Below are 19,468 nucleotides of genomic sequence, written 5' to 3'. Positions count from 1 at the left end.
GAGAGAGAGAGAGAGAGAATGTGTTGCCATGCATGGTATAACATGAGAACAATAATGTATTCTATATATACTTTGTTGTTGTTTTATATGCGAGCAGGACATGTATAACAAAGTGTATCAATCGAGGGGCCTGTATCACACTGACGCCAGCAGGCGGCGCAATAGGTTAAGCCAGTAGCAATCGCCCATGCACAAATTCCTGTGGGCTCCAAATATCAAAACAAACAGGGTTTATAATACAATTACAGCCTAACTGGGCTATTCCATCTTCTTTTCTGGTTCCTTGCGACTACAGATATATTTCAATGGACAGCGGCTCTGATTAGCATTAGAATCAGGGTCCCTCGTGGGGGAGAGAGACACTGGGCGAGCTGTAATCATTGTTCCGCAGGCTGGCTCACCAGGGATATCACTGGCTTCGTCATTATCATTCAATATGCCACACACACACACACACACACACACACACACACACACACACACACACACACACACACACACACACACACACACACACACACACACACACACACACACACACACACACACGCACGCACACACACACACACCCTTCACAGTAAGGCTTCCTCTCCACTTCCACGCCAGAACCCCGGCCATTTGCATTTCCTCCTGGCGGTGCGGACCCCTTGCCAGACAGTGATGAACTGGCGGCGTTGTTGTGGCCAAAAGCACCGGCTTCAGTTTAGCAGAGCTCGGAGATGAGTGGTGTATTTTCTCCCCGCTAACTGCTTTTAAAGAAAGACAAAAGCTCTGTCTCTTTGTCCTCCCCTCGCTCTGCTTTGCTCTATGTCTCATTTTCCCAGAGAGAGAGAGAGAGGGAGAGAGACGAATCCACTGTGATTGTCTGTGAGTGTGCTTCTCTTCACAACACCATGTAAGGCTGTCTAATCCACTCATTAGAGATCATCTGACTTCCCATTAGGACTGGGGTTCATTACGCCAGCGCTTGTAGCGCCAATAATTTGTGTGGTGTTTCATTGTTGGGGTAAATGTCAGCGTGTGTACCACAGGGGGACAGAACCCATGCCTGGGCAGGTTCTCCCTTTCTTTTGGAGCGGTGTTTAGGCCAGCGCTTTGCCAGGCGACACACGGAGCGGCTACAGATGTTAATGCAGCCTCTCACGGAGACAGGCAGAGAAAGAGCAAAGAGGAGAGGTCATGTGTTGGAGGTGTTGTTGGGTTCCCCTTATCCCACTGATGATCTGTGTCTTCCAGCCGTGAGCATGAAGGTCAACGCATACGCCTGCATATAGAGGTATTTTAATGCTGTTTTTGAAAGAAATATATCCATTTCCTGACGTGATCTATAATAAAAAGGAATATATTGTAATAATTTCAGGTCAATGTTTAAACTTCAAGTAAATGTCCTTGAACAGATTATTTGCGTTGGACACAAAAAAAGAAGGTAGCAGTCATCTTCTATTGTTGCAACAGCCTGGATCTCTCTCTCTCTCTCTCTCTCTCTCTCTCCCCTGTTCACTGGGTCTCTCTCTCTCCTGTTCACTGGGTCTCTCTCCCCTGTTCACTGGGCCTCTCTCTCTCTCTCCTGTTCACTGGGCCTCTCTCCCCTGTTCACTGCGTCTCTCTCTCCCCTGATTACCAGGTCTCTCTCTCTCTCCCCTGTTCACTGGGTCTCTCTCCGCTGTTCACTGGGTCTCTCTCCCCTGTTCACTGGGTCTCTCCCCTGTTCACTTGGTCTCTCTCCCCTGTTCACTGGGCCTCTCTCCCCTGTTCACTGGGTCTCTCTCCGATGTTCACTGGGTCTCTCTCCCTTGTTCACTGGGTCTCTCCCATGTTCACTTGGTCTCTCTCTCCTGTTCACTGGGTCTCTCTCTCCCTTGATTGCTAGGTTTCTCTCTCCTGATTGCCAGGTCTCTCTCCCCTGTTCACATGGTCTCTCTCTCCCCTGTTCACTGGGTCTCTCTCTCTCCTGAATGCCAGGTCTCTCTCCCCTGTTCACTGGGTCTCTCTCTCTCTCCTGATTGCCAGGTCTCTCTCCCCTGTTTCTGCTCCATAAGTGACAGGAGGCAGCAGGGACACGCCTTCCTCTGCACCACAGCTACTCAGAGACTGGTGGATGCAGCGACGCGGGGGAGGGGTTAGAGGTTAATTACAGACAACGGTGAGGTCAGGGGGCCTATTATTTAGGGAGCTGAGACCTGCAACGGTCCAATGGGGATGACATTTATGAGGGGGAGCCACCACTACACCCTCCTGGCTGCACCCCAGCCCCGCCCTCCAGAACCATCACTCACCTCCCTTGCATGGAGCAGGCAGGGGGAGTCACACGCAGACCCCAGCCATCTGATAATGAAAAGACCCTTAACGTTGGGCGCTGGCTGGATGATAAATGGTATCTCTGGCTCTCCTCAGCCAGTGTCAGGGGGCCTCCAAATAGCCCCTGACGACTAATTGAAAGACCCCATATCCTCCATTTACCCAAAAGGCTTCCTTTATCACTCTAATTATTGAGGGTAAAGGATGGCCTCAGGGGGATTATGGGTAGAACCACAAGTAGGCTCTGTTGAGTCAGCCTATTATTCAAACAACATGTCATAATGATTGTAAATGACTGCCTTGTCTGGAAATTACACTTGTTGTAATTATTCAGTGTGATATATGTTGGATATCATTCGAGTATCCAACAGAATGTTTTGGGATGGAGCTATATTTTGGTTGGATTAAATTGTTGTATTGTTATTTGAAAGTAATTGAATTTATTGTTTTGTGGGGTTGCTTACCATGCTAAGCACTTTGTACTGCAGTTTTGCAAAAAAATGCGCTCCTTAAACAAGATTTGATAAATTGGTGGTTTCTTCAGGCTTATATTACCACCAAGCAGGTGTCGTGTGCTGGCACAGCGAGTGCCCTATGCTGTTGAACCCTCACAGCTCCTCCGAGGCCTGTGGTTGAATCTGGTCCATGTCACTAGTGCTGGGAGTGGTGTGTACTTGCAGAGGCCTGCAGGTAAAGCCATGTGTGGAAAACACAGTACTGGCATGTGTGACCAGTTTGTGTGTGTTTGTGTATGCTTCAGTTGTAAGTAATAGCGTCATTAAAATAAACAATGGGTTTTAAACAGTTGTAGAACTTTTATGAAATTATATTGTATATAAAGCATTACAACAAAGAAATTCAATCAAGTTAAAAGAGAAGCATAATGATACATGGTCAAGGCATCATACAAAGGGTTTTGATGATTGTGATGAGAAGAAGAAACACGATATAAATCATGTTCAATTCTTTGTCTGCATTCACATCAAACTGCTTATTGGGCTGTTTCGGTTTGCTCTGCAGTACATTTATCTCCAAGCCCACGGGTTCACACTCTTCGCTGTCGCTCTCCCGCCATCTTTCATTCACGGCATTCTTTCCCCTCACCTCATCTTTCACAGTTTGTCTTTTCTTCCCCCATCCCTGTTCTATCTCCTCCTTCGCTGTATTTGATTTGCTGCGGTGGGCTAATAGGCTTACGGGGGTAAGGTGAGGCAGCCACTGTGTGGAGTGGATCACACTTAATCCTCCCTTCCATTTACACCACATTCTGTATTATTCAGCAGGCCTGTGCATGGCGCTCGTGATGCAGCTCTGGGGATTATATCTGGCAACACAATAGTGTGATCATATACACAATAGTGTGATCATATACACAATAGTGTGATCATATACACAAGCTAGAACATCCATGGCTCATCCATTCCAATGCACAGGAATATGAACACAAACCTTATCATTATTCATCAAGCTTCATGTTATTCAGTGAACTCAAATTAATTTCATAATAAAAGACTGACTGCGGGACCCAATGTGTGCATGTGAGTGTGAGGGTCTAACTCCATATATATTTGAATTCATTTTTTCGTTTTGAAAATGCACATATAGAAAGAGCGAAATAAAGATAGAGATAGATATATAGATAAAAACCCTAACACGTTAAACTTCAAAGCTGTGTTTCCCATTCATTACAATGAATGGGAGCAAAACAAAACTAATATGTACTCTCTGGTGGCGGTGACGCGTCGCCTCACTGAGACCAGCTGACGTCATAGCTCTAGAAGGAGATGATTGGCTTGCCGGTCGGAAGTATCCTCCGCTTGAAGCTAGAAGGCTAATTTTCTGCCCTTGTTTGGTTTTTTTACTAACAGATATAGATACTAATGGTTTTATTTTTCTGGATGAGATATACGACATTACTCGTAAACGGTGTCATCGTCATAAGGTAAACTTTACTATTTACCGCTGCCAGCATATTGCGCACGATATCTCGAAATAATATGTTAGCCTAGGGTCCAAGCTAACCAGTATAAGACTAGCTCTGAGGCTAGCGACCTCACTGCAGGGTCTAGCTCACTGGGTGTCATTTAATTTCCTTATTCGCCGTATACTCAGAGTACAATGATGACACCACAATGGACTTCAATGATCGATTAAATAAACCAGGTCAGCTCGGAGCATTGTAATATGTGCAGTACTCTAACCATCTGAACATAAGTCTGATGACATAAGTTTGATCGAGGCACATGCACAGGTCTCAGATAACATCGAAACCAGTCATTAATGAAACAGAAAGATCTATAATTCATATTATTTGATTTGGTGATAGTAGGAAACATGAAACCAGCCCTATCCTTTTCTAAAACTGCAGGTCTATGTTTGTATGTTCCCAGCACAACTGGTATGTCATCAGAGGACATTGAACTCACGGGTGGATCGCGACAACGGTCAGCAGCACTGCATTATCTCCCTGGTCTTGAGGACTACGGATGTCCCGTACACTGACCGCCATGGCTGACAGCACCCCGGGGGGGTACGGGTCCGAGCCGGGTCCGCGGCCCGCTCCAGGGCCTTACATCTCGGCCGTGACCAACAGGTGTGTTCAGTAAGCCTCACGCCTCTTCTTACATACTTTGAACACCTGTTTCTCCTTGTATATTTACATCTTATTTATTAATGTTTGGTATGTTATATAGGTGGTAGGTACCTAGTGACAATCACAAAAAGTATATGTTAAGTTGAAGTGATTTACTTTTAATATAAGTAAAATAACAAGCAAAAATGTGGGCGAAATGTATTAACAAGTTGAAAATGTCATCAGGTGGCTCTCAGGCCAAATCGATGTGTATGGCATGTGCACGATATAGCGTCGCTTCATGTTTTTTCGTTATCTGTTTGGATGCTGAAATGTGTTTTATTGCTTGTTATTTTAAGTTACAATAAAGTTGAATGTAATGTGGGCTGCAGGACCACAAACCTGGTCATCCGGGGGGCCATGCTGTTCTCGGTGGGGGTCTTCCTGGCACTGGTGCTCAACCTCTTGCAGGTGCAGAGGAATGTGACGCTGTTCCCACCGGATGTCATTAGCAGTATCTTCTCTTCTGCCTGGTGGGTGCCCCCTTGCTGTGGCACCGCCTCCGGTAAGTGACACAAAGAGAGGAGTGTGGGGGTACCAGGGAGACCTCTGGGTTCTCCACACATCGCACAAGAAATCCACCTGGTCGTCGTGAAGGTGTGATTTAGTAAGGACGTTGACCTGGTCTCTCTCTCTAACTCTTGTGTTTGCGCGCTCACTCTCTCTCAGCGCTGATTGGCCTCCTGTACCCCTGCATCGACAGCCGATTGGGCGAGCCCCATAGGTTCAAGCGGGAGTGGTCCAGTGTGATGCGCTGCGTGGCTGTCTTCGTGGGCATCAACCACGCCAGTGCTGTATCCTTAACGCCATTAAAACTGTTCTACAGGCAGACTTGTTAGCTTTGAGTCAGAACCTGGCTAATGGTTAACGAGTGATTTAGTAATTCAAGCCTTTATTTCATAACTGGTTATTCTAGGGCTGGGCGATTCATCACATTTTTATCAAATTTCGATTTTGTCGTCAATCGAGTTTTCGATATATCTATATTTTTTTCATTAAATGTTTTATAGAAAGTGCAAAAGAGAAGCATAATGATTTTATAGAACAGCTGGATACATATCTGTGAATTATTTTAGATTTGAACATTTTCTATTTTACCATTTTGTGTATTTTTTAAAGTTCTCATTTAAAAAGTGTGTTTTTTGGGAGAGACATGCTGAATAAATACAGCATGTTTTCAGACTCAAAAATAATCGTTTGAATAATCGTGATTTCAATATTGACCAAAATAATCGTGATTATGATTTTTTCCATAATCGAGGATCCCTAGGTTATTCCATTGTCTGGCAGCCTTAGCTAAGGGGGTAGTGCGGGTTGGCTGGTAACTACAAGGTTACTGGTTCGATCCCCGGCTCCTCGAGGTGACGCCTTGCATGGCTGATGTCGCCGTCAGTGTTTGAATGTGATTATGAATGTTTGATTGTGAGGCAATATTGTAAAGTGCTTTGATTGGCCTCTGGTTACAGTCCATTTACCATTTGTCAACATCCCAAATTGGTGGGTGAGTGTGTCCAAAGCGTGTCCATGTAGGCCATTCTGATGGCCCCTAGACATTCTGCCAATGAGCCATTCGACTATTGATGCATTGATGCATGTTTAGACGTTTTATTGAACCTACGATCCTTGACCCCAATGCGTCTCTCAGAAAGTGGACTTTGCCAACAATGTCCAGCTGTCTCTAACTCTGGCGGCGTTGTCGGTCGGCCTATGGTGGAGCTTTGACCGCTCTCGCAGTGGCTTCAGCCTGGGTGTGGTCATCGCCCTGCTGGCCACACTGGCCACCCAGCTGCTGGTCTACAATGGGGTGTTTCAGTAAGTACACAACACACGGCTGACAGAAACACACTAGTGGCCCCTCACTGTACAGGTACCTTATACAACGGAACGGATATTAATAAATAATCACAGTGGAGGTTGGGATCCTCTAGTGGTGAGGACGTTGGTCTCCCAGCTGAAAGGTTTTTTCTTCCAATGTGTACCTGCAGGCATCTTTGAGCAAGATGCCTGCATAAAATCTGAAAAGCCTAATATGACCTGTGGAAGTATCCTAGTTTCACTATCCTCAGGACGTGATAACACTTCTGAAATGGTAAATATAAAGCTGAATAAACAACGAAACTTTCCAGCATCAGAATGATTTGAATCAGGATGAGTATTCGCATTTATATGCATGCGAATACCTGCATTGTTACTATAACACACGTACACAAATCAGTGTGAACACCAACCAGCCAAAAATAGCAGAGCGGAAAACTAAACAGTTTCATGTTGCATTTACAAGTCTCAACAAACCAGAAGAAAATCGTTTTCCAATTAAAAGCCCTGAAACCAATATACCCTTGAGAGCCTTCAATTCTAGCCTGCTAGCAGCCTAAGCAAGGATAAAATGTCTGTCATTGCGTTGGTGCCAGGTATTTTATTAGTGTTGGTATCTGGTTTTGTGTTTGTGTTTCTATTTATTAGGGTGTGTGTGTGTGTATGTATGTATGTATGTATGTATGTATATATATATATATATATATATATATATATACACACACACACACACACACACACACACACACACACACACACACACACAACATATATGAGTATAAAGATATCTATACACGCATTGTACATGACTTTACTTTATTTTTTACTGTCGGTGTGGTGTAGTAATGATGTACAGAAGTGCGCCAAACACTGTAGCGTTACACTAAAAGGGTCCGAGAAGCTTAACTTTCTCTCGGATAACACAGTCAGCCGCTGCCCCGACAGAGCTCCACACGTCCTCACACGGGGCCCCTTGGTCTGGTTTAGGGTTCACCGGCTCTTTAAATTAACTAGAGATGAATCGATAGCCATCCATTGTGTACGACCTAAGAGACCTTCTCTTCCCTGCTACTTAATGCAGATTGATGTGGTCCTCATTAATATTTAGCAGCCTATTTGCATGCCATGTAGATGGATATCACAAATTCAATGTTACTAGTACTTAATTGGTTGTGGATATCTTTCGTCTGAATAGTTGATAGTTAGGGCCCCCACTCTGTGGAATCAGCTCCCCCCCCCCTCCCCCCCCCCCCCCCCACATCCGCTGTGCCACTTCCGTGGAGACTTTCAAAAAGTACATGAAAGCACACCTTTTCTCTGAGGCCTATGGCCTCTAACGCACGACCCCACCCAGCGCCTTGCGCATTTTGCACTCCTACTCACTTGCCTACACACGCACCCTCACCTCCCACTCTTGTGAAGCGACCTTGAGTATCCTGAAAGGCGCTATATAAATCAATTTATTATTATGTAATATAATTACTAGTGTCTGAAAAATTTGTACTAGTAAAAATGTAATAGTTACTAGTAACTATTGGATTAGTTCCGTGTAATTTAAGAATAAGTTGTACTATCTAATACATTTTTACTAGTAACTTTTCCATTGATATTTTGTACTGGTATTTTATTAGTGTTGATATCTTATATTTATACTGGTTTCATCAATGTACATTTACATTTAGTGCATTTAGCAGAGGCTTTTATCCGAAGTGACTTACAATAAGTACATTTGTCAAAAGGATAAACGATATATCACTGTCAGTACAGTAAGGATGTTCTTAGTGCCAAGCACTTACAATCACTAGGTTAACCCATTCCCTGTATATAACAAAGATAGCTAGGATACGATGCTACACAACTAAGTTCTTTATTACTATTTGTTTGTAATGTAATGGTATGCATTAGTAGGTACGGGCGTGGGTCCTGGTGTTGATGGCGGTACTGAAACAGGTGACTGATTGTTGTTCTGTGTGTAGGTATACGTCCCCTGACTTCCTGTACATCCGCTCCTGGCTGCCCTGTATCTTCTTTGCGGGGGTCATCACCATGGGCAACATCGGGCGACAGCTGGCTTTGGTAAGGCATAGTATTTGGACCTTGATCCTTAAATCAACAAAAGTCAATTTAAGGTTCCCAATGTTTTTTGTGATCTAAAATTACTTTAATGTGGTAATTATGTATGTAAGCTCACTGTAATGCTAATAAGCTAGGTAAGCATCGATGTGACAAGAATGAAATAAAAAAATGTATTAAATCCTAAACTGTATGCATTCTTTTGCGTTATAACTGGAGACCTGGATTCCGTTGCCATTCTCTTAAGCCCAGTTCAGACCAAAGATTCACCTTGCAACGGCTTGCAACTCGCAACTCCTTGCGACGAGACGGGCTGCGACGTTCTAAAACTGGGCCGTTCACACTGGCTGCAACGCGCTGCAACGGGCTGCGACGCTAGGTGGTTTCCATAGCAACTGTGAACGCTCTGGCACAGCTGAGAGCCGCAACAGCATCATTTGCGTAGGTTAGGTTAGATTAGTTAGGTTTGCAATTAGTTAGGTTTGCAATTAGTTTTTTTTTATTTTGATTGAGAGTAGGCTAGAGTTACTGTGTTTTGTCATTCTCCGGATATCGGATATCTCAATCGGATATTTTTATGCTGGAGTGGACAGTACGGTACCGGGACGGAGTAAGGCCGTGACGTACAAGTTGTTCTGTGCTGTGATTGGCTGAAGAGAAATAGTTAAATCGCCGCGTTCTAAAACTGGACTTTGCGATTTGACATTTTCAATCTCTGGCGACTCCTTGCAACTCCTTGCGACTCCTTGCAACGACCCGTTCACACCGCCCCTGCGACGTTCTAAAACCGTCTCGTTGCATGCCGTTGCAAGGTGAATCTTTGGTCTGAACTGGGCCTTAGAACTCTATGCTACTATAACCTCCGTCCCCTCGGATAAGAGAATATAGTCAATTAATTAATTATGATGAGGTTATGTGGCTGGCAGCTCTTTTTTTAATAACACATTAACGGTGTCTACCCCTAAAGTGTGTATTATGAAACGATCCAGCCAGGTTAATTCAGCGGTCATCCTTGAAGAATGTGTAGTGTGTCTGTCTAACCCTGTCTGTGTCTCTGTCCTTGGACCAGTATGAACACAAAGTTGCGCTGGAGAAAACCCACCAGGACTAAAGAGCCGGTTCACCACCAGGACTAAAGAGCCGTTTCACCGCCAGGACTAAAGAGCCGTTTCACCGCCAGGACTAAAGAGCCGTTTCACCGCCAGGACTAAAGAGCCGGTTCGCCACCAGGACTAAAGAGCCGGTTCGCCACCAAGACTAAAGAGCCGGTTCACCACCAGGACTAAAGAGCCGGTTCGTCACCATGGCTCCAGAAGGACTGCCCTCTCCTTCTCTGTGTGCCGGCGCCGAGTCATAAAAGGACATCTGGACGCATCAGTGATCGGGATTGGTAAACCCTGGAACGGGGGGGGCAGCAGTCACTGGCTGCACGGTGCCATCCATCAACAGACAGTGTTTTGATTGGCTCTCTCAGTAGCTCGTCGACGCTCTCACCACTGCCACTCGGGCTCCGATGTGAACCTTCGTCTGCAGCTCATCGGGTCCAAGTGAAGGGAACAAAGGCTTCCATTTTTAAATCAACCATTCCAGTGCGTAGAACTGAGCTGCCCTCATGTTATCAGACACCTCAACTGGAAGGCTGTCCATCGGCGAGACATTGGTCCTGAGCTCGGTTCTGATTTACAGCGGTTCTGGAGCTGTAGGCTGTATTGTGCCAAATACTCACAAGACAGGAACTCTGTGTTTTCTAGCATTCTCCTGTTTTGTTGTTATCTATAGACATTAACACAGGTGGAGAAAGGATTCTCGGCTGTACCCCACTTTTATCTTTATATGGCATATAGCGTATTGCATATGACACAATTCTGTTGTCTAGCATTGTTTGCATAAGATCCACTGACTCCACTCACACATTTTGAGTGTTAAGCAATGACTGCGTTACGTCTGTCTCCAAAAAACATTCTCTGAAAAGGTGTCTCAAAAATCGAAGGTTGGAGGGTTGACATCCAGGCAACAATCTGCAATTTAACGATGGTGTAAAAACATTAGGAATTTTATGACTGTGAAGTAAATTCCAAGAGACATTGAAAAATACTGCTGTTCCATTGCACTTTGATGTTTCATGGACACACTGATGCATATCTTGATGATCTATTTTAATCTTTTAATTTGCTCTGGACACCGTGTAGGAGCAGTGTTCTGAGACTGAATTATTCCAAATGTTAACATTTTCAAGTGTAAATCCTTAAGATTGTCAAATCAAAACCAACACCAAACTGATGTTTTAGAACAGTTTATCCTTCAAGCTGTTAAAAGTCACCTACAGTCTTGATCAAGCTTTGGGTATTCTTAGTGTAATGTCACAAATAAAATGGCAACAACTTTCTGGTAGCTTTCTCTGTTTTGTTGTGAATCAAGAGTGCTGAAAAGGGTGGAAGGGTGAAAAGCGATCGGGGGTGGTCACTAAGGTGTTTTCATTATTCGCATCCTGCTATATAAGGGCCCCATCACAGGCTGTCTGCCTCTAGGTGAATTAATCAGTGCAAACCAGATACAGGTAGATCAAGATGAATGGTAAGGAAAATGTATTTTCATGCTAGCATACAAAGTTAATTAGTGCATTCATTTGTTGTATTTGATGAATTAAGCTATTATGTTTTCTAAACGGGAATAATCAGAAACAGAATCCACAAGCCACTGTGTTTGAGTAAGATGCTTCAATTCTCATTTGCACTTTCAAAAATACAAAGCAGGCAAAGAAAAAAAAAATGAAAGACAAATATTTTCGTGCATGAAAATGTACAACCTGGAAAAATACCACATTTACTAGGGATGTGGCTAATTGTGCGTAAAGGGAAAAATGTAAATGCATTATCCTTCCTGTGTCAGATAATGTACCATTTTCCTAGGCTATAATACTTCCATTCTATAAATGGATTTCAGAGGAGCAGCTTGAGGAGGTTGGGATATTTTCTAACGGCAAGAGTAAGTGATGGTCGGTGTTTTATTTATTTTAGTTAATTATATCTAACCCCCCCCCCCAAAAAAAAAGAAAAGAAAAGACAAACAAACTGGCAAACTACTATTTAGCGTCATACACTTTAGACAAAAGTCCAGAATGGGTAAACTCCTAAGTAATTAAGTGGAGGTATGTTTGGCACACGTGCTACAAAACAAATTGCAGAACCGTTCTAAAATTGCCCACATCAACCGGTAGCTCTCTGAGCTAATGTGGATTAATGTGTGCTGTCTGCTGCTGGCTCCCGCCAAAACCAGCTCTTATAGACTAAAGTAATTAAGATGAATAATCAGGATTTAAAGAGCCTTTGTTTGCATTATTGCTAAATTCCAGGATAAGGACACACTTTCTTGGTCGGTTTACATGACTGTATGAGGCAATTTGCTGTGCGAATGTTATTGTTGAAGGCTAACTAGCTAGTATAACAATAGGCGTGATGTGTCATAGCAGTACGTGCTGCTCGGAAGAGCTTAACTCCCCAACACTAATGAATTCATTAATCTCTCTATTTAATCCTGACAAGCAATTATCTCCTCTCGCAGACTGAGGGTCAGGCGGCAAGGCTGAATGCTCTCTGATATCTGCTGAGCAGGAAACCCTCAAATACACCGGCAAAGGCTTTCCCCACCTCCAACACCCCTGTGCTTTGTGAAGATATTTATTCATTGGTCGCAGCTCTGTGTCTGATCTCCTTGTGTTCCTCTCATACCACTCACATGGTGACACCACACATGGCTTCTTTCTTTATACCGCCCTTTCGACATCAACACCATGAATCATTTGACCTTTGCCCTTTGGTAATACAGCTTGTTCTGCGGATATTTAAATGGCAATTCTCTCTCTCTCTCTCTCTCTCTCTCTCTCTCTCTCTCTCTCTCTCTCTCTCTCTCTCCGTGTGTTTCTCTCTCTGCCTCTATCTCTCTCTCCCCCCCTCTCTACCTATCTCTCTCTCTCTCTTTCTTTTTCTCCCAGTATTAGGAGAATAGTGGGGAGGAGAAGTTTGACCTTGTCTTTGCTAACTTGGTCCCGAGCCCAGCGGGTGAATAACTATAAAACCACAGAGTAATCTCGCAAGACAGGACAGGCCGGTGCAGTGAAATAGGTGCGGTGTGTGCCGGGCACTATAACGTCCCGTCGGGAGGCGAGCTCCTCTGAGCAATGACCATCTAAAGCGGAGTAAAACGCTGCGAAGCGCTGTCACAACATGAATCACTGCCCCGCGAGGCATCCATCACAGCTCTAAAAGGTGACCACAAATGATCTGAGAACCACTAGATATTGATTACCGCTGGACTGCAGGTGTCAGGTTTAATGTTGCGCTGGCTTGATAGTGTCGCCCTATGACAGCGGCTACCTTAACTCGCCACTGATAGATTTTAATGGTGAAATATTGATTTTCTCTGTGGCCAAGGTCTGCCAGCACAGGCCAGATCATTTGTTGGGGTAATGCAGGACACTACACGTCCCAGTCCCAATCAATCATTGTGACAGAGCGCAGCAACGAGAAAAGGGGAGAAAGAAGAGAGAATAAGAGAGAGAGAGGTAGGGAGAGATGTGGAGAGAGAACATGAGAAATCGAGAGACAAAGAGAGATGGAGAAAGAGAGAGAAAGGGAGGGAGAAAAAGTCGGAGCTATACAAGTTACACAAGATATATTTACAATCAGTATAGAGGCATTGAGTAGCAAATCAATGATGAGGTGGGGGGGTGGGGATGGGGTAGTGGAGCTGTGTTTATGTGTTTTGTGGGGGGTGGTAAAGGGGTAGGGGTTAGGAGTGAGAGGAGAGAGGGATGGCAGATAGGTGAGGGGAGAGCCAGGGTGGGGAGGGTGCGCCTGCGGTGCTTTGGTGGTTAATATGAATATTAAGGATGTGTTTATTGAGAGAGAGGCTCAGCAAATCACCGCTGACGGGATAAAAGTAGCAGCCCCTCAATGAGGATCTCGGAGAGAGGGTCTATATTTTATTTAAACGCCTGGAGAGAGGAGGAGGAGAGTAAGAGAGAGAGAGAGAGAGAGAGAGAGAGACAGAGAGAGAGAGAGGGAGAGAGAGACAGAGAGAGAGAGAGAGAGAGAGAGAGAGAGAGAGAGAGAGAGAGAGAGAGAGAGAGAGAGAGAGAGAGAGAGAGAGAGAGAGATAACATTAGTGAGAAAGAGGATGTGAGAGTGAGACAGAAGAGGAAGCGAGGATGTGGAGGAAGAGAGAAAGGGAGAGAGAGAACAGGGGGAGGAGGGAGGCGAGGACTCCTGTAATGTGTTGTGTTACAAGTCAGTGGTCCCTCTCCCCAGTCGGAGCGATAACGCCGAGGCTAATGGGAACCCATCAATCACAATCACGGTCCTATTCCTCCAGTGTCTGCGCCGCTCTCTCCTCCACTCCTCCACTCTCTTACACACACACACACACACACACACACACACACACACACACACACACACACACACACACACACACACACACACACACACACACACACACACACACACACACACACACACACACACACACACACACACACGCGCACACACACACAGTCCGGGACAGCGGCAGTGGTAATGCAGTTCTGTGGCTTAGCACAGTGGCAGCAGCTCATTCTGGACTCATAATTTCTGTGCCCGACCGTAGGAGCTCTGCCCCGTCAGCATGTCTCCTAATAAGAGAGTCAGGAGAGAGAGAGAGAGAGAGAGAGAGAGAGAGAGAGAGAGAGAGGGGAGAGAGAGGGGGGGAGAGAGAGTGGGAGAGAGAGAGTGGGGAAGGGAGATATAGGGAGAGTGAGAGACAAGGGAGAGAGAGAGACCGACAGACACAGAGAGAGACAGAGAATGTGTGAGAGAGAGATAGCAGAAGAGAGAGATATAGGGAGAGCACAAGTGCACACACACACACACACACACACACACACACACACACACACACACACACACACACACAATACAGTGGCCAGGAAGTACCCCGGCTAGGCCTTGATGATGAAGATGGAGAGAGAGAGAGAGAGAGAGAGAGAGAGAGAGAGAGAGAGAGAGAGAGAGAGAGAGAGAGAGAGAGAGAGAGAGAGAGAGAGAGAGAGGGAGAGAGGTCTGCTCAGGTGGAGGGGTTTTGGTGCTCTGTGCCAAAAGCAGCTAATTGGATTTTCATTAGACTCTCTGCTGTCTGCTTTTTCACAGAATAGGGGGAACAAGTAAACGAGAAAGGGGAGGGTGTGTGTGCGTGTGTGTGTGTGTGTGTGTGTGTGTGTGTGTGTGTGTGTGTGTGTGTGTGTGTGTGTGTGTGTGTGTGTGTGTGTGTCTGTGTGTGTGTGTGTGTGTGTGTGTGTGTGTGTTTTTTTGTGTGCATTTGTACTTCCTTCTATTATTCTTTATTGTATACTGTTTACTTTAAAGAAGATCCGACCCAACGCTAGGTTTTTACGATGAAACAGATTATCAGTGTTCTCAGCCCTGCTGTGGTGAATAGATTGATTATACTGCTGGAAAAATATGGAAACAATGGAAAGGAATGTACTTCACATAGTCTTTAAAAGTGCAGCATGCAGGATTAGCTCTAATGTGGATCCTGCTGTTCACAATGGGATAACACAGAGACAAATGCTCTAAATTACTCCATTCACCATGTAGGGAAGCAGTTCCTCTCAACCTGCTATCCTCATTTGTTTCCTTAGCCTGAGCAACAGGTAAGGATAATAATCTGTTTATTAATTAATTTATTATTATCGGTTTACAATGATCAGACTTTTATTCATTAACATTGTTTGGTTTTAAATGTAGTTATTCCTTTTATTATTATTGTTATACCTCAAAAATGTTTTGTAATTGAAGAGATGTAATGTTAGCAACAACCAGAAGGGGGAGCAACACTACGCAGGCCATCCGCACCCTGGACTCATTACTGAGTTTACACAGTCAATAAGCTGGGTTAGGCAGATCTATTATTTGGAGATGGGTGAAAATAAGATACACATACTACTAATCATAAACTCTTTTCGCTGTGAGGATATTTTCTTAAATGTTGTATATTTATGAATATTACTTTTACATGCTTATGTCAGAGGTCATATTCAAATCATTTATTTGTGTTTTTGCATTTCAACCACACTACATTTCAGACACATACACACACACACGCACACAAATGGACCAGCAACACACATTAATGGGACCAGATGCGAGGACACCATGAAATAAGTCCACACACACACTCTTCCAAACACACACACGCACTTCCCAAGCGGGATCAACTGGAGGTTAAAGACTTGAAAGCAGACTAATGGGCGACTTCCGCCGCTCATTGTCTCGTCGTCTTCAAGCTGTCTGCAGGGAACATGTATGTCAGTCAATGGACCTTTTTATATCCCCGCATTTAGTGCCATGTTACCATAGCAACTTGGTAGCATCCGAAGAAATTTTGGGAGACAGGGGCCCAAGGCACACGGGGGGGGGGCTGGGGGGGGGGGGGGGGGGGGGGGGGGGGGTGGTGTGAGGTCACCGATGCTCATACTCACTGTATCACTGTTTTCATTCCTTATTGATCACACAAAACATAAGTCAAATTAATATCACCTTTGAAATGCATTAGAAAACCCCTTTTTGGTCATTTATAGCGGTATAGTATAGTAAGTAGCATGGAGGGGGGGGGCTGAGGGGATAGACAACGGAGGCTGGGAGAATCTCACATCAAAGTCAGGACCTTGTTTGCGAGGAGACAATAGAGCGTTCACACATGAGAGGTTGTGTTTTGTGCCGAAGGTTCGGGGGGCCCCCATCGCCACGGGCTCCAAGCCAGCGGGGCCCGTAACTACTGGGCCTGAACAGAGTATAAGAAGATGGGTCAAGACCAATGTCATCATGGATACCCAGATAACACTCCCCCAAAGGCTCCCCACAGTCAAGGTCACCCCCAACCTGTCTGTGAATAAAATGTGTATTATAACTCATAACACATATGTAGAAATATTGATTTATAAGTTGATGTCATGATCACGATGAATGTCAGGGCTGAAATTATAGCAATTCTGTGCAGTCATTTGTACTTTTTTTTCATCCATTCATTTCAGTAAACAAGCAGAAAAAAAATTGAGAGCTGATTTACAACTCATCCCATGAGAAATTCAACCCCCCAACTAAATCACCACTCCAAACCTTTATGGGCCCCCGTATGCTAACAATTTCAGCTTTCATTCGCACACACAAACCCTCCCTAGACAACCGCAGCCACCTGGAAGACTGGAGCAAACCCATCTTTTAAAAGCCTTCCTCCGAGTGTAGCAGGGGAGAGGATACAAGGTCTTTCATCAAGAGACTCATCATCACCACAGCTATAAAAACGCTCCTCAGCACCGGGGCTGTGCTGTGGAGGAGAGGACACAAAGGCAGCCTGTGCGCCTCCTCAGAGAGGGAGAGGAGCAGGGAGAGGGAGGGTGAGGGAGAGGGAGCGGGAGATGGAGCAGAGGAGGAGGGTAGTAGGAGAGGGAGAGGAAGAGGGAGGGGAGGGGAGGGGGAGAGAGTGGGAGAGGGAGGAGAGGGAGAGGAAGAGGGAGGGGAGGGGGAGAGAGAGGGATGGGAGAGGGGAGGAGAGGGAGAAGAAGAGGGAGGGGTGGGGGACAGGGAGGGAGAGGATGAGGGAGTGGAGGGGGGAAGAGAAGGAGAGGGAGAAAGTGGGTTCATGTCTAATCACATATGGCGTTGTCATCATACAGTGATTTCCGACCCTGACACAGACTGCACAGCGATTCGGTCATGGAGGTCAGAGTGGATTTTCTTCTTTTCAGGAGGGAGACTCACACACACACACACACACAGCCAGTCAGAGTAGCCCGACTGGCCATTCTGAGGAGAAAGGGTCCAAGCTGCACCATCCGACCAGAGATCAGTCCGGCATGGTCGTGGTGCTAATTGTTGTTGCAGGAGCACGTTTGAATCATTGGATAGTGTATTGATATCTCCTTCATGTTCCCATATATCCTCGCATCCAGACATGTTATTTAACACAGCGTATCAGAGCAGGGTCGGTGTTTGCAGCCTGTTCTGGTATCCACCCTGATAATCCCTGAGTGAGATTAACAGAGGGCTATAATTTGATCCTGTCTGTCCACTAATATTCTCAGAGCGTTTCCAGTTGCTCCTGTCTGATTCCCTCCATGCCGTCTTGACTCCTTCCTGTTAGCGTGTCCGCTGACAGCCAAATATGACATGCTAAATCACAGACAGCATTAGCTCTGCTCACTGACCAAACGCATAACATGCTAGTGTCCTAATCCCTGCTTTGAATTGCTGTGCTTGCCGTGACTAAATGCTTTTGGTCAAACACAAATCATGGGTGTGTAATCCATTTAGCTGTATGCATGTGTGTGTGTGTGTGTGTGTGTGTGTGTGTGTGTGTGTGTGTGTGTGTGTGTGTGTGTGTGTGTGTGTGTGTGTGTGTGTGTGTGTGTGTGTGTGTGTGTGTGTGTGTGTGTGTGTGTGTGTGTGTGTGTGAAGGAGAGATTGGAGGGTAACAGTCAGTGCGTGTGTGGTCTGACATAGCAGAGCATACTGTAGCAGTGCCATGCTTAAGCTGCATATGAACTGTGGGTCATAGGGGGTAAGGAGGGGAATCCACGCCCTGCCATTGGTCAATGCTGATCGAGAATAGCTGTTGAAACACTTTCTGTGGGTCCCAATCAATACTGCCACCATGTTGGTCCTTTTTTAAACTCAAATAACCCGATTACCAAGGAAAGCATAGCCCTACTTTAACCCTTGGAATAAATGAAAAACTACAGATAGGATATAAAAAATACTGAAACATGGAAAAGTAGTCCTTTTGCCTCTGCATCAAGTTGCAGCTTGTTGCCTCCTTTCATATTCAGAGCGGCGGGGGTGGAGAAACGTCCTATTTGCCATTCATCGCTATGTCTTCTGCTTGTTTATCTCAGACGATAGAGACAGCTTAGCCACGCTCAGAGATCATACACGTTCATGTTCAGACCCGGGGGGGGGGGGGGGGGGGGGGGGCTGCCAGGGTAGAGAGCGGGCTGGGGGGAGACGAATTTCAGGGGTATTCAGCAACACTTAAAAAGGGTTTAACACTGCTCTTAATCCCCAACCAAACCCCCCCTACTAGCACCGCCACCGCCACGCCCCCCGCGACTCAGGAAAACCAATTTAGCGGCTGTGAAAGAGTGGCCTCCTCTCCGGTGCCTAGCTAGCTAGCAAGCTCTGCCTCAGCGCCGCCGCCGCTAGCCTGATGATGGAGATTAGTCTTATTAAGAGGGCCTCATTGTCTGCGGTGCCATGGATACCCAGTGATTACACCCTCCACGGCTGCTCCGCCTCTGTTCGCCCCCACAAACCTCGCGGGGACTGGCTGCCTCCAAAGTCAAATCAATTATTTTTCCCCCTCTCCTCTCATTCTCTCTCTTCCTCAGTCTCCCCTGCATTCACCGCGGCAGATACGGCAGCAGACAGCCGTGGTATCGTCAACAAGCAGATAGAGATGGTGGTGGCGATGGGTTTGGATGGGGGTTGGATGCGAGGCGCACTGCGCTCTACACTGACTGGGGAACCATCTCAACGAGAGGCTTCCTCCTGGTTTTACATTGTCGCCTGCTTGTATCTGGGGGACTATACCTCTGGCTAAAGCTGCTGGTGAGTGATA

The 19,468-nt window shown here is 45.7% G+C and overlaps 1 protein-coding gene across 2 annotated transcripts; it reads left to right on the top strand.

The window, feature by feature from the left end:
- Nucleotides 1–4,062: 4,062 nt before the first annotated feature.
- On the top strand, nt 4,063–11,209 carry insig2 (insulin induced gene 2). Of its 2 annotated transcripts, none has more exons than XM_030343849.1 (7): nt 4,063–4,240; nt 4,689–4,891; nt 5,263–5,435; nt 5,600–5,724; nt 6,576–6,742; nt 8,722–8,821; nt 9,888–11,209. In XM_030343849.1, exons 2-7 carry the CDS (start codon nt 4,785–4,787, stop codon nt 9,927–9,929), a joined length of 714 nt encoding a protein of 237 aa, XP_030199709.1. In that variant the 5' UTR covers nt 4,063–4,240; nt 4,689–4,784; the 3' UTR covers nt 9,930–11,209. The 2 variants fall into 2 exon arrangements, with proteins under 2 accessions (XP_030199709.1, XP_030199710.1); XM_030343850.1 differs by having other exon boundaries at nt 4,076–4,240; nt 4,667–4,891.
- Nucleotides 11,210–19,468: the final 8,259 nt, after the last annotated feature.

This window comes from Gadus morhua, chromosome 20 (genome assembly GCF_902167405.1).
Source record: "Gadus morhua chromosome 20, gadMor3.0, whole genome shotgun sequence".
NCBI lineage: Eukaryota > Metazoa > Chordata > Actinopteri > Gadiformes > Gadidae > Gadus > Gadus morhua.
This window is presented reverse-complemented; position numbering and strand designations above follow the sequence as displayed.